The sequence below is a fragment of the Buteo buteo genome, chromosome 21, assembly GCF_964188355.1.
Source record: "Buteo buteo chromosome 21, bButBut1.hap1.1, whole genome shotgun sequence".
NCBI lineage: Eukaryota > Metazoa > Chordata > Aves > Accipitriformes > Accipitridae > Buteo > Buteo buteo.
In genome coordinates, this window is record NC_134191.1 from 23,238,378 (window position 1) to 23,257,630 (window position 19,253).

Genomic DNA, 19,253 nt, shown 5'->3' on the forward strand with positions numbered 1-19,253 from the left:
TAAATCTTATCATATGCTTACTTTCGATAACAGTTTCTTATGGTTTTCATATATTTACAAAACTCTGTATAACAGTCCTCAGCATCTGAAGAAGTAATAATCTTACACCTTTAAAGGGCAGCTTCATGATACGTACATGATCATGATTTTAAGCCATTATTTCTTTGGCAGATTCTTTTGATTTCATATTGAAAACAAATATATTTACAAAACTGCTTTCTGAAAAACCATGTACTTAAAATGTGTCTAGATTATATCTCTGAAATGTTAATTCTTAATACATACAATTTCATTAGAATGTTCAATGCTTTTTCATGGGACAGTTGACAAAGTTACCAAATGTATTATGCTAGTGTTCCATATCTTTTAGCACTCTGTTACTGGATCACCTAGCAGTGCAAATGGGATACTGATGACATCTTAGACACAGTCGTATTTCCATTAAATTAATAGAAAATACTGACTGCTGGAGGTAGATTGACTATTCCTGATTCAACATGTAATTAGAGCAGTGCATGCAAACCATAGTTTTTCTGGTACAAAAACTCGGAGACTAAATCTACTTTTTTTTTTTTTTAAGTAATTGGTTATTTCTAACCAGATTTGAACTTGAAGACTGGGTTAGCGTTCTCTTTTCATTTCTTTTCATTTTCTATTCTGTCACTGAGGCTAGCATACCAGACTTTAAGTTCGTGGAAGTCTGGCTGGTTCTGTGTCAGTAGTATGCCAAAATATTTACATGCATATGGCAATTCCAGTGAACCGGTTATTTGAGACTACTATGTGTGTGTGTGTATATATATGTACATTACCTTTCTTGAAGTGAATTATGCTAGCTGTTTATAAACGTTGACAGTCAGCGGTTCGTGTACTCTAGAGGGTGCTACTGATCTAAACGATGAACAAACTTTTGCCCTGTTGTAGTAAACTGGAACTATAATTATTTTTGAGCATACAATCTTCTTATTGATAGGATCAGTAATTAGTTCGCAGTTCACTGTACAGATATGCCCAGAAATCAGTGTTCAAATGGAACTGAATCCTGTGCACTTCATGTTATTCGTAGAGAAATCGGACTACAAGTGCTGCATTCAATTGACCGGTGCAAATTGCAGTGTTCAAGGCTATGCAGGGCTGTGAAAATAGACTTACACACATGAGCAGTGGTTTGCAGGACTGGACCCCACATGTTTGCTGGATGCGTGCTTTTGACTTTAATAAAGACTGTTGCTGATAAGCTCATCATCGCAGTGTTAAAGAATGCAAATTGAAGTAGTGTAAACTTGTTGTATGTTAGCAAATGATTTTCCTGTTCATCTTGCTGCCAATCAAAAGTAGCACCAGTTTTAATACTTTGTTCATTTATATGAAATGAAACCACAATGAAACCACATCAGTTTCATGGCATAGTAAGATACTGTGGAAATGTGTGTAGATGCTATGTAGTTTAAGATGGAAATATTGCAGGTCTTTTTTACATATTTGAAACCTTCTTAGTGATTACTACTTCATTCATTGTCCTTGCCAAAGTTCTGTAAGTAGCATGAGTTTATATTAGGCTGCATCTATGGCAACTGTGTATCTATAGTTGTTTAATTTTAAATGTGCAAGGTTTTTATCCAGAAAATGAATTGCGAAGCAAAAAATGCATAGATATTTCACATATTTTGATAAGATTCTGACTATAAGAGGTCACGCTAGTAACTCCAATAGGTGACATTCATATTAGTAGCTGTCCATTTTGTCTACATTTAGGCTTTGGAAAGCAACTGTTTACACAGTGAGTTTCAGATGAAAATGGTACTGCTTGCTTTCTTCTCTTCCCTACATACAATGCAAGAAATCATCAGCAGTGGGCAGCCAAATGTTACTTGAATTGGGGCATATTGGTTTTGTTAACTTTACTCATGCTGACAGCTAACCTCACACTTTTCTCAAATGCCTTGCCTAGAGACCCTGTCCTTGAAAGCATTACTTCCTTTCTACAGAGGTGCTCCGAGAGTTAATATACAGGTATTCCATGCTCAGTACTGAGAGTAATAAGGTGTAACAGGAATTTCAAACTACAATTCAGTGGAATTCTGTAAATCAATAACACCAAAGAATTTTGTTCTCCATCTCCCCTCAGTAAAAAAAACCAACAAACTAATTTAGGCACGTAATGAATGTCTTTATGATAGGATTGCACATTTCTCATATTGCAAATAGGAAATAATTCAAGCAGGGCGTGACTGTATTTTCTAAGTACAGTAAATAACATGAAAACTAGGTTCTATTTCACAGCAAACTCATGCTAAGAATTTCTTAGAGTTTGTTCTGAAATGACCGAGTCATGACTTTTTGTTGCAAGTTATTTCTTAGAGATATCAAGATAAATTCTTGCAGTTTGTGGCTCGATATTTGGAGAATATTATTGAAAATGACACATTTTTATAAAAGTTGTTGGTTAAAGCTACTTTGAAATTAAGTCTCTCTAAATTCGCATTTGTTTTCAAGCCTCAGATTGCTTCACTTTAGTACTTACTATTACTGTTTATTTTCAAAGCTGAAGTCATTTGTTGAAATGTGAATCATGCCAGGTTCAGTTGTTTAGAGGTTGCCTCATCTAATTGATGTTTAAGGAGACAGACTGAATTTAAAGGAATAGCATCTCACATTAACTAACATTTTGAGTACATTCCAATATGTGCAATAGACTTAGCACTAAAGAATTGAAAAACCTTTGTTTTGGTCTTTGTGGTTTCCTGGTTCCATTTCCTCTCATAAAGATAAAGATGTAATCAGTTGCTGATATTTGTTAGGGTAAGCATTGTGGGAGGTTTAATCTCTATATATGTTCAAGTTACCATTCAGCTTTGAAGAAGCTATTACTCTAAGCTTATTTTTCAGTGTTCAAGAGGCAGCTTTACTATATAACATTTATTGTGTTGTGTAGCCAACATAATTCTATTTAAATTACATTTGTGTTATGTGATGTCCAATAATGCATTTACATCACCTGTTGCTGCATCAGAAATAAAATCTGGGGGCTCATCCTGTTCCCACTAAAATTCAACAATAACATTACTGTTAAATTCATAGGGATCAGAATTGGAGTTTTAAATATTTTTCAAAGTGGTAAATCTTAGTTTTTCAAAGAGACATTTAAGCTGTCTGTTGTTACAAATTGCTTGCTTTTCTCCTGAGGAAGATGTGGTGTTATCTTTGAACATGAGACCTTCCTCTCTGGTCTGGCTTTTGTGAACTTCTCCCAGGGTAATACAGATGTCCTTGGTTTTCCTGCAGCTATTAGATTAACATGGTCCAGCTGATGCTTCAACATAAACAGCATTATAAAACTTAATCTGTGTGTTCAGACATCTTCAAAGTTTTCATATTCACGTGGAATTTCAGAACAAATTTGGAAAGAAAAATAAGTGATTAATAGTGTTTCTTTGTTAGACTTGTGATACAGTATATTTAACTTCTACTTTTGTTATTGACAAAAATATTTGATAACATTATCCTGAATATGCATCTCCTGTAATAAAATAATAGATTTCAAATGTCGTATTTCGTACGTATTTATTAGAAGTAAACAGTAGAAATCAGTAATGCAAATGCTGTCTTCATTATTGCCTTCTTACCAGTTGTGTATTTGTACAGAATTAATTGTTGGGCAATATTTTAGTATACCATTTCAGTATAAACACTTTCTTTGCTTGCTACCATCCGTTATCCATAATACCTAGGATATCCTAAAGAAATATGTAGCTTAAGGCAGTGTTTTCAATTGATTATTATGAAGTTTGGTTCCTCCACTACTGAAACTAATGGTGAAACTCTTCTGGACCTCACTGGGAAAAGGATTTTCCAAAAGCAATAATTAATTGTTTTAATATGTAGTATATACATTACTTTCACTGATGAGGTAGATTTAGCTTAATATAATAGCATTTTGTCAGGTGCTGAAAATGGACAAAGTTTTTGTTTGGTTTCTTTTAACACTTGAGAAGATTGTCTCTGGTGTTCTCTTTTTCGATTGTGCAACAGATTTTTGCTTGCATATAACAGAAGTGGGAAAGGTGCTCTAAGCTTTGTCTTGAGCAAAGGAGGTGCAAAGACCAATATCATATCCCTTTTTCAGCTTCAGAGTATTAGAGTAATTCCCTTTTACTAGGAGATTTTATTTTTTTTTAAATTCCCATTTACTCCAAAGCAGATACATGCTGCCATAGGCATACAACTGATAGACTCCTAGAAAAAATGTCTACTTGTTAGGCCTGGGAGACTGGATCGTTGAATTCAGTTCTGTTTTATCACAGCAATCCTGGTGTATAATAAGTAGTCATAAACTCTTCTTCAGATTAATGACATTGTTTCAAGTTATAGTCTAGAAAAAGCAAAACTGATTAGTAAATCGGGCACTTGCAAATTTGGTGACAACAGTCTCCAGTACCTCTGATACTTTCTTTAAAAACAATATAAAGTTTCTAAGCATAGTGTTCCAATAAACCAGTTTTTCTAAGTAAACTAAGTGGATAAAAATTAACATGAGTGGTTGTTAGGATGTTGTTCACATTGAAATGAATTTCCACTGGCATTGTTGACTTTAATGAGAGCAGGATTGCATCATTTTAGTGGTACTCATTTTATATTAATATCTAATTGTGAAATATGTATTTCAGTATACTTTAGTATACACTTTAATGTTGAAAATCACATTATGTATGCTTTTTATCAGAAAATACTGCATGATGGGATGTTAAGAATACAAGGATGTCAAAGGAAAGAGAATTGTGTATGTGTAGTAGGTAGATTCAATTAGTATATTGTGTATTTTCAAGACACTGAAGGCCATACAGGAAGCTTTTATGTAGCTACTGATTACAGATACATATATCCTTGATTCTCTCTCTCCCTTTTTTCCTGCAGGGCCAAGGCTTTTCGTGGAAAAAAGGTCCATGGAGAATATGACATAAAGGTTGAACAGGTAACTGAATTACTTAATCTGAATGTTATTTTTATATTTGTGTATTTATACAAATACATATATATATAAATACGTACCTCCCTGAAGGCATTTAAAAGATGTGTAGATGTGGTGCTTAGGGCACATGGTTTAGCAGTGCATGTGGTAGTGTTATGTTAATGGTTGGACTCAATGACCTTAAGGGTCTTTTCCAACCTAAATGATTCTGTATGCATGTATGTATAGATAGATACATAGTCCTTTGTACTTCAAAAAACCCTTACAAATAGAACCCTCAATGATTTAGTTATGTTTCATTCTAATGTGGCTCTTTTTAGAGGATTCTGACTATAATTTGCACAACATTAAAAACATGTCGTATTCAAACGTTGTTGCTTAGAGACTGAATTTCCCAGACACTTCATGAATTACATGTTGCATTTCTGTATCACTAATTTCTTCACTTAAGAATATACATACACTCAGGTTGCAGTGCTAGCTAGCATGTGGGGGTTTTAAAGAAAGCACTGAATAAATATGGAGATATAATTCAGGGTGCATTGGAATCGCGGCTATTTTATTTGAGCTAGATATCCAAAATTAGGGAAGTAAATAATTCTTTTCACTGCTTTTCAATCTTGAATTCTATGAAGAGATGCTACGGTAAGAAGCTTCAGTAGTTAAACCGAATTGTTTTGTCATTGGAATTTCAAAGAGTAAGGGAAAATTACTGCTAGCTGTGTGGATTCAACTTAATTAAATTCACTGTAATAGTACAACATCTAGCTTTGCTCCATTCTTCACACCACTGGATATCTGCTGATGTTCTTGGCTTGGAAACATGGAAAGCTTTGCCAGGGATCTTCAAGAGTATTGAGGGAGAAGCGGGAAAAAGAACACAAGCTATTTGGTCCCAAAATACCATTCACACCTAGATCTGACCATGGAGCTGACATCACTCACACTGTCTCTTTAATATTAACAGAAGCTCGGTGTAAGCCTACAATTTCTTTCCTGTGGTCTCTTGTAGGACCAGAACCACCTTTAATCAGTAAGAGACTGGAAGTTTCTGAACCCTACTCATCACTTAGTAACACGTCAACACTGTGACAATTGTATACAGGTTTATTAACAACTACTTTAGTGTTCTTTTGCTAATAACAGAGAGCATTGTTTTATTTTTATACTACTTAGAGCAACCTATCTACCACATACAATGTTTTCTGCCATGTACTAAGCTTTTAAACTACAAAATCTATATTGTGAATCCCTGTAATTGTTTAATATGATTTATTAATTGGAGAGATCAGTTGTCAGTCCCAGATTAAATAGATTTTAAATGATTCTTTAACATTGTCAGCACTTATACAAATATTTCAATCTCTCACCATCTGCACTGTTTTTACAATAATCTTAAAACTGCCCCTTGTGTTTAGAACATTGTAACACTGATCCAAGAAAGTATATAAACGTATGGGATTTAGTGAAGAGACCTCCATGCTTGAAATCAAGCACATACTTAAGCTATTGAGTTGGAACGGTGGTTACAGTAGTCAACACTTGCCTTAACTGAACACTAAATTCTGAAAGCCTTACACAGATTTTTCTTAGGAAGACTTTCAGTGATACCATTTTTCAAGAGGAGACTAATGAGAATTCTGACACTCTCTATTCTGTATTAGTGTCCGGGATAGCAAAGACGCTTTTATTTATCCACTAGAAGACAGCTGGCTGCATTTCAATTATTCTGCTGTGTAATGTTATTGTAAAGTGCCTTGAGAGTCTAAGCTGATGAAAGACTGTGGATAAATGAAAAACATCCTGTCCTTTCCTTTCAAATAACTGTAGATTCAGAGTATGGAAGTGATTCCTTTTAAATTCCACATTTCCAGTGTGAGAAGATACTTTGAAAAAGGTCTTTATTTGTGAATTTTGCCAGTCAATTGTTTATTAGCAGCAGATCTTTTAAAAAGAAGATTAAATGCACATAAAAGAAATAGAAAGGAGTAAAGTATATGAAGAGACACTAAATGCTATAAGAAAATAATTTATCATAGTTATTTTAACATTACTTTTATACTGTTTTCTTCAAAACCTCACGTAATTTTTGTTGAGTCTGTATTAATCTCTGTGGTAGCACCATACAAAGCAAAAATTTAATCTCTATACTTCTGTGCAGACATGAATGAGGAAATACACTTCCTACTTGCCCCCCCAGTCCTTTTTCATGAAGTTTTTTACTTTTTGCTTTCTTGGTATTAGAATTTATTCAAATTTGATGTGTCATACATGGCAAATACTATTGGATTAATATCCTTTTAGTGCTTATTATATTCCAAATGTATATTGTCAGCAGTTTGGATACTAAAACTTAAAAGAAGGGATTTAGGTAAATAAAGGTAAAATAAACCGGACTGACTAATGTGAGTCTTCTTTTCATAGGCAGAATTTTCAGAAATCAACTTGATAGCCCATGCTGATGGCAATTATGCAGTAGATATCCAAGTATTTCGAAATGGCACTAAAGTTGTCAGGTAAGAAAAACTAAATAGAATAACAGCAAAAAGCGATAAATGGCATAATGTATGCATGTAGAAAGTACTGAATGATTTTTTGGTATATGTGTGATAGGGATTTTGACTGATGCAGCGCACCTCGGTCATTGGCATGAAAAGCAGGAAATAAAGTATCTGATCAGTGCAGTAAGTCCTGTTTGTGACAGGAAGGAAATCTCTCAACATTTTGATCACGTGAAAGATGGATTTTATTAAGATGGGAATGAAGTCTTGTATAAAGAATATATGATAGTGAGTTAGGGTTATTGATTTAGGTCTTGTCTTTGCCTCAAAAATAAAGACAGTCTTGGTGATTTTGTGCATGCCAGACTTTTCCAGAGGAGCAGTGTTTATTTCCAATGTTGAATATTTTCTGCTGCAACAGGCCAAGTCATAGCACTTCTCTCAGTATAGTTACTGGAATATCACTGTCTGTTTGAAAGATTTCAGTTTAAAAGCCTGAGATTTCCCAATAGGCTGTTTTGTCCAAAAAGGATTATTCCAACTGAAGGGAGAGTAATTTTACCATTTATTTCAATGAGGACGTCAACAGCCTTCTAAATGTAAGGGAAGAAAACAGGGGTAAGTCTGGGCAAAGTAAAAGCTGAAGTGAGTATTAGAAAAATTATTTCAGGCAGTCCTATATTTTATGTAATTTGTGAGAATTACTCCTATTTTGACTAGTGCAGTTAAGTGTGAGTTAAGTGTAGCAGTTGTTTGGCTGGACAATTGCATTCAGAAAGGTACATCAAGCCACTCACAGTGACCTGGTAATGTACTGCTTATGTTTGTCTTTAGGCAAGAGTAAGAGTTCAGGAAGCTGGACAGCATACAGCATGTCTTGTATCTTTGTGTTTTTGCACAACATCTGTCCAAATAAAAGATTTGAAAATTTCTACTCATTCATGTAAAGAAAATCAGGAAAAAAAATGTTGAAAATATGTTTACTTTATGCTTTAAAACTCACAACTGTTTAATCTCTTGTGTGTTCTAAAAATACTGCAGCTTAATACAACAACCACTTATGCCAAATTCACAAGATTATTTCCTTAGAGGAGTAAGAGATTTGATTTTTTTTAGTTGGGTTTTTTTGTTGTTGTTGTGGGGTTTTTTTTCCCCTAAGGATAGAAGGTTTGGAGCCAGAAAATCTTGATCACTGCTCCTTAGTGGCTTTTCTGTAGAGAGTTTTCCAAACAGACCAAAAATATTGAGGCCAAGTTAGCATCAAAACATGTCAATACTTAATGTGAGTTGGGAACCTCCAGAAAACAGCATCTACAAAGATGGATATTTGCAGTTTATGAGAAAACTTGGTAAAACTGCTGCTTATGTTAAGAAACAGAGAAATCTTGTTGTGTCATCCGATAACTCTGATAATGAGATGACAAAGGATTTTATAAAATTATGAGTTTTATGGGTAATTTATTTAACCAAATAGAACTACCTAAAGTTGATAAATTTCACTCAAATCTGTGTGAGATATCTGCATATGTGTGCATGCTTTCTGGTGTGAGAAGCATATGCAGGCATGATGGGAGAGCAGTTCTCTGTTTCTGTGATAACTTCTCTGGAGATACAGAATATTTTTGAAAAACTAAAGCATTTCCTATAGATGTTCTGTATCTTCACAGAAGTCCTAGTCTTTATGTTGCTTTAAGCCTAGTCGGTTTGTGAAGTTTATTGCCTGAAGCTTGGAATATGCTTCTTGTGTCACTAAGGAATGCAGAGATACTGATGGATATTATTTTACAGGTTCAACTGATAAGAAACTTCATTTGAAATCCAACATTAAATATGGGTCAGACAATAGGACGTGTGGCATATTCCTTTGTTTCTGTCTGTCTCAACTATCAAGAGAGATGGGAGAAACTGCTGGTCCCAGTAGTATCAAAGTTCATATTGAATATGGACTATAAGCATGTTACTAAAAAGGCATAAACACCTGAATACTGAGATGAGAAGTCTTATGTGTTATTAATGTGAGGTCCAAAGTGACCTTGTATCATAGATTTGTGAGCAAAATATTAGTTAGTAAAATCATACAAATTTCAATGACAACATTTTGCTGCCTTAGTTTGGGAGGAAAAAACTGTGTAACAGGCACCTGCTTGTTCCATTTTTGTGAATGAAAATCAAACCATGAAAAATGATATCTCATGTTACATAATGCTGAGATTTTGGATCTTACAAATGCTTGAGCCAAGATTAAATTTTTTCTCATGACCTGCTTTTGTATACACAATCATTCTGTCCAGCGGTAATTACAGAACTGGAACAATTATGTAAATGTCCCTTTGAGGAGTTTTTGCAAAGCAAAATTTATGATTAAATACATTCTCCCTGTTCCCCAGTTGTTTCATTAAATCAGTGTTTTAAAGGACACTTTCTATTCTTTACTTTTAATTAAAAACACAGTGCTGTCTTTGAGATGGTGTATAATCCCCTTAGCACTATTTTAAATGGTAGAGCATAGCATGTTTAAATGATAGAGAGGGTCTCTTTCTTTCACTGAGTGGTCTGCAATTTTGATTAAGGCATCATTAGTCCTCTAAGTATTACACTCATGCCATGCTAGTAAATTGAATTTCCTTGTTTCAAACACTTGGCACACCACCATGAAACCTAGATCACAAATTCTCAGAACTATGCTACAAATATTTTTTTTTTGGAAACTTGTTTAAAGCCAAGAATTTCTTTACAAGTTTTGATCACTGGTCTGCAGTGCCATTTTAATGACTCTTGACAGCAAATCTTTATAATGTTGCTTTTGCCAAATCATGCGTTACATTTGAAAGCCAGCTTAAGAATCCAGCTAATATACTTTGACTACTGCATTCAGGTTGGAATCTTAAAACTGCAAAGCAATTTTGACATGAATTTTAATTGTTTTGTTTTTACTTTGTTTTACTGGAGTGAGATTTCTGAATCATTTTGTAATCTTTGACATTTTTCACTCCAGTATACAGCTTATATTTATTCAAGGCATGTAAATAATTACACTAATTTACTACACTAATTTAATTTACCCTGCAGTTATGCCTCTTTGAGGAGGTTGATAGATTCACGCTAGTCAGTGGTTTTTTCCACCTATAAAATTTGAATACAGAAGAGAATCTTCAACAGTCAAATTTAGGAGCAAATTGACCTGGTACTGGTGGCTCTGTCCTGTTGCATTATGTCTTCTGTTTTCCAGAACCTTCTTCAGTAACTAAGTGTCAGGGTTTCAGTAATGTGAAGATGGTGTCAGACTCGTCTCAAAGGTGTATGGTGGTAGGATAAGAAGCCACAGAGGTTGCAACAGGGGAAATCCTGATTAGGCACAAGAGAGAAAGAGGAAAAAAAAGTGCAGCTGTAAGTTTAGAAATTCATTTTGACAAGCGTCTTGATCAAAAGTTGAATTGTGATTATCTCCAATTATGGTATGATTCCTTTTGCGACCAATGGGGTTGCTTTATCTCTTACTGTCTTTAAAACAGTCTGACAATATTTGTGGAAAAAAAAATTGTTCCCAAGAAGCTTAAGTTTCTGGCAGAGATATTTGCCTGCTTTGCTTTTGATTGTCATTGCTCAGGAACTGGTGTACATAAACTAAGAACATACTCAGAGTTTATATATATGGTTTGTCTTTCAGTAGGAAAACAAGCTGAAAAGCCTTGATAATTTGTCTCTTCTCTTAATGGGGTCACATTACTGACTGGATGCTGATGTTTTCTGAACAGCAGTTAAGAAATGATACGGTACAGATTTTCATAAAGTCATAATAATTCTTTCTGTCTTGTAGCATTTACCTTTGGTTTGAGTGTTCTTTTAGTACTTCTTTATCCGTCAGCTAGGTGTTTTCCCTTTTAAGATTTTGCTGTTGAAGGAAAAGCAATTTGATCATTGACTATTAGCAATGTGTCTTTTTCTTGCTAGGTCATTCAGGCCTGATTTTGTCCTTGTTCGACAACACTCATTCAGTATGGCAGAAAATGAAGATTTCCGTAACTTGATCATTGGAATGCAGTACGCAGGCATCCCTAGCGTCAACTCCCTGGAATCGATCTATAACTTCTGTGACAAACCGTGGGTGGTAAGTGATGTACCAAGAAGTTCTTCTGGTGCAAAACCAGTTCGTTTGCTTCTTTAGTTCCCTTTCATGAATATTGAGTATCAAACCGCAAAGTTGCTTAGCAGAGCAGTGAAGCAATAGTGAAAAGAATAAAAAGTAAACTAAGATATTTAAATCATTTTTTCAAAGAGCCAGTGTAGGCAGCGTGGAGACAGAGAGAGAAAAATATTTGTAGTACAAATAATGAAATAAGCGAGGGAACTAACGGAAAGCCTGTCCACTGCTAACATACTTCCTCAAGTGAGGAAAGTGTGTTTATTCACAATTTGTCTGGGAAAAGCAAGCTGAGAATATTTTTCATACTTGTGGTTTTGAACATAATTTAAACAGACTTTTAGCCAGTGTTCCCCTCATGCCTGTGAAATTTTTGGGACTATGCTTTAGCAAGGAAATTTGAAGCTATTAGTTTCCTTGTTTGAAAACTCTTTTCATAATCCTGTGCATATGGAGTAGGAGTTAGTCTTTTCAGTTACATCTAGAGTAATGAGGTACAGTGGAGAATCACTGATATTGCCAGTTTTAATGGAGAATCCAGTTCAGTTTTTCACCATTTTTTGGTGATCTTTTTGGTTCATAGAGAACTAAACGTTAGTAGCAACAAGTTAAAATGTGGTGCTGTGAAAGATGATTATGAATGGTGCAGTCACTGTTCCTATAATAGATATATTCAGTAGTCCAAAACCCAATGAAACTTTGAAGAATACCACTTGTTATAAATAACCAAAGCTTCATAATTTTTTTCTCTGATGTCTGGGTGAGAAAAGAATAGTTGTCAGTATTTTTCACATCAAAGGAAATTTTACTGTAATACTTTTTATTGCATTGAAGATGTCTATTTTTTCACACTTACTATGAAAATCTCTCCAAAAAGTTGTCAGCAGATTTTAACATATACCTTTTGCAGCTAATTTTATTACACTTCTATGTTGCAGTAAACTACAGTGGGGAATAAGCAATTGATAGAGCGTTTATAACTTCTCAGAATACATATTGTACATTGCTGAATCCATTATTTTAATACATTACATTTTCTATGCTGTGTGACATTTCTTAATGCTTTTATTCATTGTATGCAATAAAGCTGGGCGGTGAAACAATAACAGTAGTATTTATATGCAATAATGATGCAATAAAAAGTAAATTAATAATTCCTCCTTCTAATGTTCTTCTGGTGGCATTAGAGTTGTGGTTTTTCTTCCACCAAACTGATAAAGGTATTTCTTACAAATGGTCTTGTGGCACATAAAATTTCTGTGCTAATTTTTCACTCGTAAAATAATAACTGGGAGTAACTGGGAGTTGTAGGAATATTTACTGTAACAACTGGAAGACTAGCAAAAGCAAAATATAAGGTTATGTGTATAAAAGAATTAAGTCGTGTTGCATATCTTTTTTTGTTCCATACAATACAGCTCACAAACAAATAATAAAGTATTATGCTTATAAGGTCTTATTTGAATTTAGAGTTATAATGATTTAAATATAGTCTTGAATTATGGTAGAGCTTTTTGAGGATGTGACGTAACAGTTCATGATGAAATGCCTGTCTTCTGAATTGCCATATCGGTATCTTTGTTTTTTGCAAAAAATTCTCATTTTGGCTGAAATTTGTGTAGTTTGCCTCAGCCTAGATAAGAATGAAATTAAAATACTTTTCACCTCATCTTATGTTATTTGACTATAGAGAAGAATGATTTTTTTTCCCTTTGAGATTTTTTACCTTGCCACTTCTGCATCTGTCAGCCAAAACGTTTTTTTTTTTAAATACTCAAATTTTGCACAGCCTCAGCAAGAGTCCATTTCACATCTCTTAGATATTTCCTCTCAGAAATAAATATTCTAGAAAAATTTTACTGTCAGACAGGTCTCCTGCTTCAAACTAGCTTCTTTGATGTTTTAGTTATCTTCTGTAGTTCCCTGAAGTTGTTTTAATTAAGGTGCACAATAGAGGAGGGCCTGAGCGTATGCCCCGCACTGCAAGTCCATGGACAGTGAGGTGGCATAGGCAGCATTCGTGCGGTGGCAATTCTGCTTTAGCTGGATCCTACTTAGGGGTGTGGACTTTGAATTTGAGCACAAAAATAGTTTCTGTACAAACACGAGGGGGTTGTTTGGGCATTTAACTTGGAATATCCTGACTTCTGTTCTTTGTGGTGGTGGGAGATGTAGAGGCAACCACATTCATCCCAGAGCATCATGAAAACTTCATCAGATTTGGGAAAGCTAAACACTGGAGGAAGTCACGCAAACGTGTTTCAACCCATGCCCAGAATAAATACTCTGAGGGTAAAAATCGATCAGTGCTTTGATTCAGCCAATTTCATGAATGTTCAAATAATGCAACAGAAATCTGGGACTGTTGGTTTTGCTAATACTATCTTCTAGCTTGTTCAATTACACCTAACTTGTACGTGCTACCGTGCCTATGTGAAATCCCTGCCGCAAACTGTAGTCTAGTTTTGGATGCCTTGGGGTGCGCTGCCCAGTCTGTTCCTACATGCTGGCATTAAGCATAAAACCCATTGATGCCCATGCCGTGCTCCTAGATGTACTTTAGGCCAGTGAACCAAGCAGTGTTCCCCACTGTTAAAATGACGCATCTTTAAGCTGAAGTGATACAAACTTAGTTAAACTGTAACTAGAAAAAACTAGCAGAATTATTCTGCAAGTTCCTTGATCAGAAACCAGCTCAACATTTACAGCACTGACTAAAAGTATTGAACCACCTGCCAGTCTAATCTCTTATATACAGGACTTGATGATTGGGTGAAACTGAAATTGTATGTTTGCAGTTAAGACCATTTTCTTATTTAAATTTGTCTTTTTCATCATGGCTTAAATACTAGAATACACTCTAATTACGATTACATTTTATATTATTTGTCATCTTAACATTCATATAAAAAGAAAAGTAGGTTCCACTTCATGCACATAAGTATCTTTTCATAAAGTACATCTTACTGTCAGAAAGAATTTCAGAAAGCATATTCGGCAGTCATGGGCGTCCACGTCAGTTTTGTAGTAGCGCAAGTAAGCAAGCATGTGCTTCGAGGTACCATCGATTAGCCCCCTTTCTTCATAGCATGTAAAGGATGCCTTTCTGGACAATTCCTTTGTTAACACGGATGACCTGATATTTGTATGAAAACTGTTTCTATAAAAATTGCAAGTTCAAAAAGCCTTACGAAAAATTAGAAAGTAAAACTCTAGATAAAGCCATAAGTAACAACCTTTATTAATTCATGAGAAGTAGATTGACTTTTCTGCAGGTAAAACTTGAGTGGCAGAAGTGAACTGCAGTTTCTCTAACAGCAGGCAAAGAAATAGGGTGTCCAATGGAATGGACCTTTAAGGGATGAAAAAATTTGAATTAGTCATGGACAATTGATCTTACTTACATCAGTGTAAAATCAGTAGTATAGAATTGCTAGGAGAGGAAGTCACTAAAGTTAGACTAGTTGTAAAAGTGTGAGACGTAGAATCCAACATAAAAGGTCTTTGTTTTTTAAATTACTGTTCTTCAAAGTATTAGGTTTTTGCCTTTTTTTTTTTTTTTTTTTTTTTTTTTAAAGAACATACAACTCCAGATGCACATCTCTCTTCAACCCTTAGGGCAGACTGATACCCTGCATTAGAGACTGAAGCACCTGCCCTTAATTTTTCAGCAGAACTCTTTTTGTACTGTGTCTGCAGACAAACATGGTTTTCTATGCCTTTGCCAATAGACAGTCAGCAAATGTGTATTTGATCTGAGGTATATTATTTAAAGATGGGGGTGTGGTGGGAAGATAGCCAGGAACATACTAAAAACATTTCTGAAAAGAAGTCTTAAAGCTTGTGTTTTCCAGGACATATATAGTTCCTTCGAATGCATGTCAAAAGTTCAAAGAAGCATATAACCCTTTGAAAGGTTGGGATGCTAGCAACCATGGCAAAGAAAATATTGAAAGGAATGTGTGTGGTGAAATGTTTGCATACTGAAATATGTTAATGATTTGGGATTATTACAGTGCTCCTGTTATTTCACTTCTGTGATAATACTTACTACCTACCTCATGAAAAATTCATGATCTTGGCTTGTGAGATGGATTTCACTTAAATGCTAGTAAGAATGTCAGAAAGCTACTTACCTAGGGGGAAAGCATAAGTTTTACAAATAAAGACTAAGTTCTTTATTACTGAGTGCATGCAGAGCTGTGGAGGAACTGTTTTAAGGTTCATGCCCTCTCTTACTACGCTGGAATGTTTCATTGCATTGTCATGTTGCGAAGTAATAGTTTTGTGCATGACTTGTCCCATTCAAATGAGACAAAAATTTTACCTAGTTAAATTTACAATTACATAAAGTTAAGGTGAGGCAAAAATCTATACTTTCCTTGTTGGATTCATGATCCATCTTATAATTTTACTCATGTCTAATGGTGTGCAGAACCTGTTGTAAAGCATTTATGAAAGTTCTATAATAGTAAAAAGAAAAAAGAGCATAATTAATTACCCCAAGTTATGATTTGATGTTATTTAAAGTAACAATCTGGATATTTATTATCTCTCTTTTCCTTTAGAAAATGTCATTCAAGAAATAAGTGAGACATTCCTTAACTGAGGCTTATGAGATTGTATGTAATCTTTCTGATAGTACATGATGTCGGTAAGTGAAGTAATTGCAGAGGCCAGAAGTAACTTGAAAATGTGATGATAATGACGGTGCTCGGTAAAATAGGTAAAATCTCATGCTTATGATTCAGACTGGGGAAATAATATTTTTAAAAAAAAAAATCTAATTTTTCCAGTGTATTGGGTTGAATTTTTTAAAAATTTCTTCTGTCCCACATGTATCCTTTTGCACACTTCCTATTAAGATTTACATGAAATTTGCATGCTTAAGTGTTTATATCAATGGAACCCTGCTCTTGATTTTAGCTTCGGTTGCAAATACTGGGGATAGGGGTGCAGTCTTGGAATACCACAGATTATTAGCTCTTCACTCATACTGTGTATAGCAGATTGCGAGTAAGTGGAATTATGCAGTGAGGTAGAGTTAGTTGGAGTACAGGGAACCTGCAGACTCTGACTTACTTGTCAGGGACTGCAAGGTTCAATTTCTATGGCTGCTATAGATAGAACACTTTGTGACATACTAATTACATGCATTATAGTATCTGGATTGCTATTTCTAGGTTCCAATAGTGATAAGCATTTCAACACTGTAGAGATTACAGAATTGCTGCAATTGTATAGACGAAGTGTATATGACTGAAGAGAAAGAAAATTCTCATAAAATCAGTCCAATTCTACGATAGCAGTTCTGGTTTCTTTACTGCAGAGGGAAAACAGCAGCATCTGTAGCTGGCTGCAAATCTGTTCTCCTGTTAGTGTGCCTTGGGAGGCTACGTAACAGTGGTTGGTATAGAAGGCTTCAAGGATCTACTGAGACTTTAATTACACTTTTACTCTGGTGAAGGAGATGGCACAACCTACAATGTAATAATGGGTCTCCAAAAAACATTTGTGAGCACTGTGACCTTAATTAGCTGTTGCCATGCTGGTGGAAGAGTCTGTATTTAGCTTGAACTACTGACTCGATGTAATCGGGGAGGGGATGTAGAAAGCCCACCGCAGTGTGTCAAGTTACGGCGTAGCTGTAGCAGCTTGTGAAGAGACGTCTGTCACTGCGTGGATGGGAAAGCTGGGTGCTGAGCAGGCTTGGCCGCAAGTGAAGTCAACTCTGTTGGCATAGTGACAAACTGCTCTATCGGTCCAGTAATGTGGGAAATAAAGGGAAAAAAGTGGGAACTGTTTTCTGGTCAAAAGCTGGCAGAGTGGAATTAAGACCCAGAAGAAAGAGACGCAGGTATTATTTTTAAAGACAGCTGAAAGATCTTGGCATTTTTTACATAGAGCTCCAGATGTGAACCCATCTTGTACTGAAACATCTTCCAAAGATCACTGGGACTTTGTCTGCTTCATTGTAGGAATTTATTGTTATTAAGGGTTTTAAATGGGAGAGAAGTGCCATAGAACACTTTGTTATGCCAAAATTTGTTTCCTTGCTCATCTGCAATCACTCTGAGGGAAGGCATCTGCAATCATTCTGAGGGAAGGCTGGTTATGGCTTTTCCTTTTGTCACACTTGGTAGTATTGTAAATCTCACAGTTCTTGTTTGTCTCTTTTCCTACAGTTTGTGAGCGGACAGCCAAATACTTTTTTGCAAGTTTGTTGACATTTTTCTTTTCTGCTCCTTTTGCCAATCTTACATAATTCTATGCCTTCACGTGCTGTATTTTGCTTTGCATTTCTTTTGCAGATGATTTTCTACTGATCTGTCTTCATCTTTCTACCCTTATTGAACACTTCATTTCTCTATTATTACCTTGCTTTCTTTGGAAGAGCTGTTTTAATTGCCCTTTGTTGCTTTCTGATGGTATTATAGTATCCTCCCTCACCTGCTTTTCTCCTCCTTCATGTGTTGCTGTTAGAAGTTGCACTCTTGTGCTTTTCCCCCTTCAAGCTGTACTTTAATAATCTTAAGCAACAGATTGGGGCACAGGCAGGAAACTTGTAGGCACTCTGCAGGGAGGAACATATAAAAGAAATGAGCTCTGTTCATTCCAGCTTCCTGTTGACACAAATTATTGAAGCTATGCTAATAGGCAGACACAACCACCCAGATGAGTTTCAATATTGTGTCAAAGTATCTTCTGGAGAATGAGTAACAAATAAAATGAATGTATGCAAGAAGAAAAGTCTTTTGAAAACCTATTAACTGTAAATCTACAAGACCTTTCAATGCTATTCCATGTCTGTTCTAGAGAAATAAATTGTAAATTTCTTACTGAATATTTATTGCACTATAAGAAAATTCTGTGGTCATTAACCAAAAATAAGATTTGTACAATAACGCTGAACAATGGGCTAGAATTTGCCTGGTTATTGCACTTCTCTGTATACCAGAGGGGATCTCATTGAAGGTCAAGGCTAAAGAATGCATACCTGCAATCTGGCTTCAACTCAGATAGGGAACTCGTTTAGGGACATTCAAGTTTAATGTCTGTTAACATTACAAATGTTAGAAATGTTAAGACCTGTATTTTAGTCAGTGGCTATAGTTTTATATATTTCATTAGATGAAACCTGGAGCCAGCACTGAACTTCCTTGTTGCTTCAACCATTCTGGCAAGATTGCTCTACTTGATAGATGAAGATGGGACACTGGGCAGCCAGAGCCCACCCAAAGAGGTTGTTCAGTGGGCTTTTCTTACCCTTCCACTTTCGGAAGCTACTGTAGCAAGACCAGTTCCTTTCTTTCGCTTCAGGACTGGAAGCCAGGTGCTGTCTGTCCCTTTCTCCAGCAGTGCCGAGTTGCTTTCTTAGACACTGGACACAATCGCATGGGTGGTAAAGTTTGAACAGCTTCATGTGATAATGTGTGGCAATCTCCATAACAAATTCAATTTGCCTGTTTGCAAATATTTACGTGAATGGAAGAGGTCTTTCTAAAACCAGTTTTGTAGCTTTTATTCATATGAAGGGTATTGGATTTACAAACGTGGTGAAGGCAGAGGTCTGTGTATCTATAGGGCAGCCAGAGAACAAACTGTCCACGTGTGATACTCTTCCAGCACTGATCCGAGCAGA

General features: G+C 35.4%; 1 protein-coding gene across 3 annotated transcripts in view; it reads left to right on the forward strand.

Moving 5' to 3' along the window:
* SYN2 (synapsin II) overlaps positions 1-19,253 on the forward strand; it is a 191,677-nt gene that overhangs the window by 68,946 nt on the left and 103,478 nt on the right. For all 3 annotated transcript variants that reach the window (XM_075053289.1, XM_075053288.1, XM_075053290.1), the window contains exons 2-4: positions 4,915-4,972; positions 7,394-7,485; positions 11,422-11,578. In XM_075053289.1, coding sequence (XP_074909390.1) covers positions 4,915-4,972; positions 7,394-7,485; positions 11,422-11,578 — 307 coding nt within the window. The remainder of the gene's footprint in view (positions 1-4,914; positions 4,973-7,393; positions 7,486-11,421; positions 11,579-19,253) is intronic.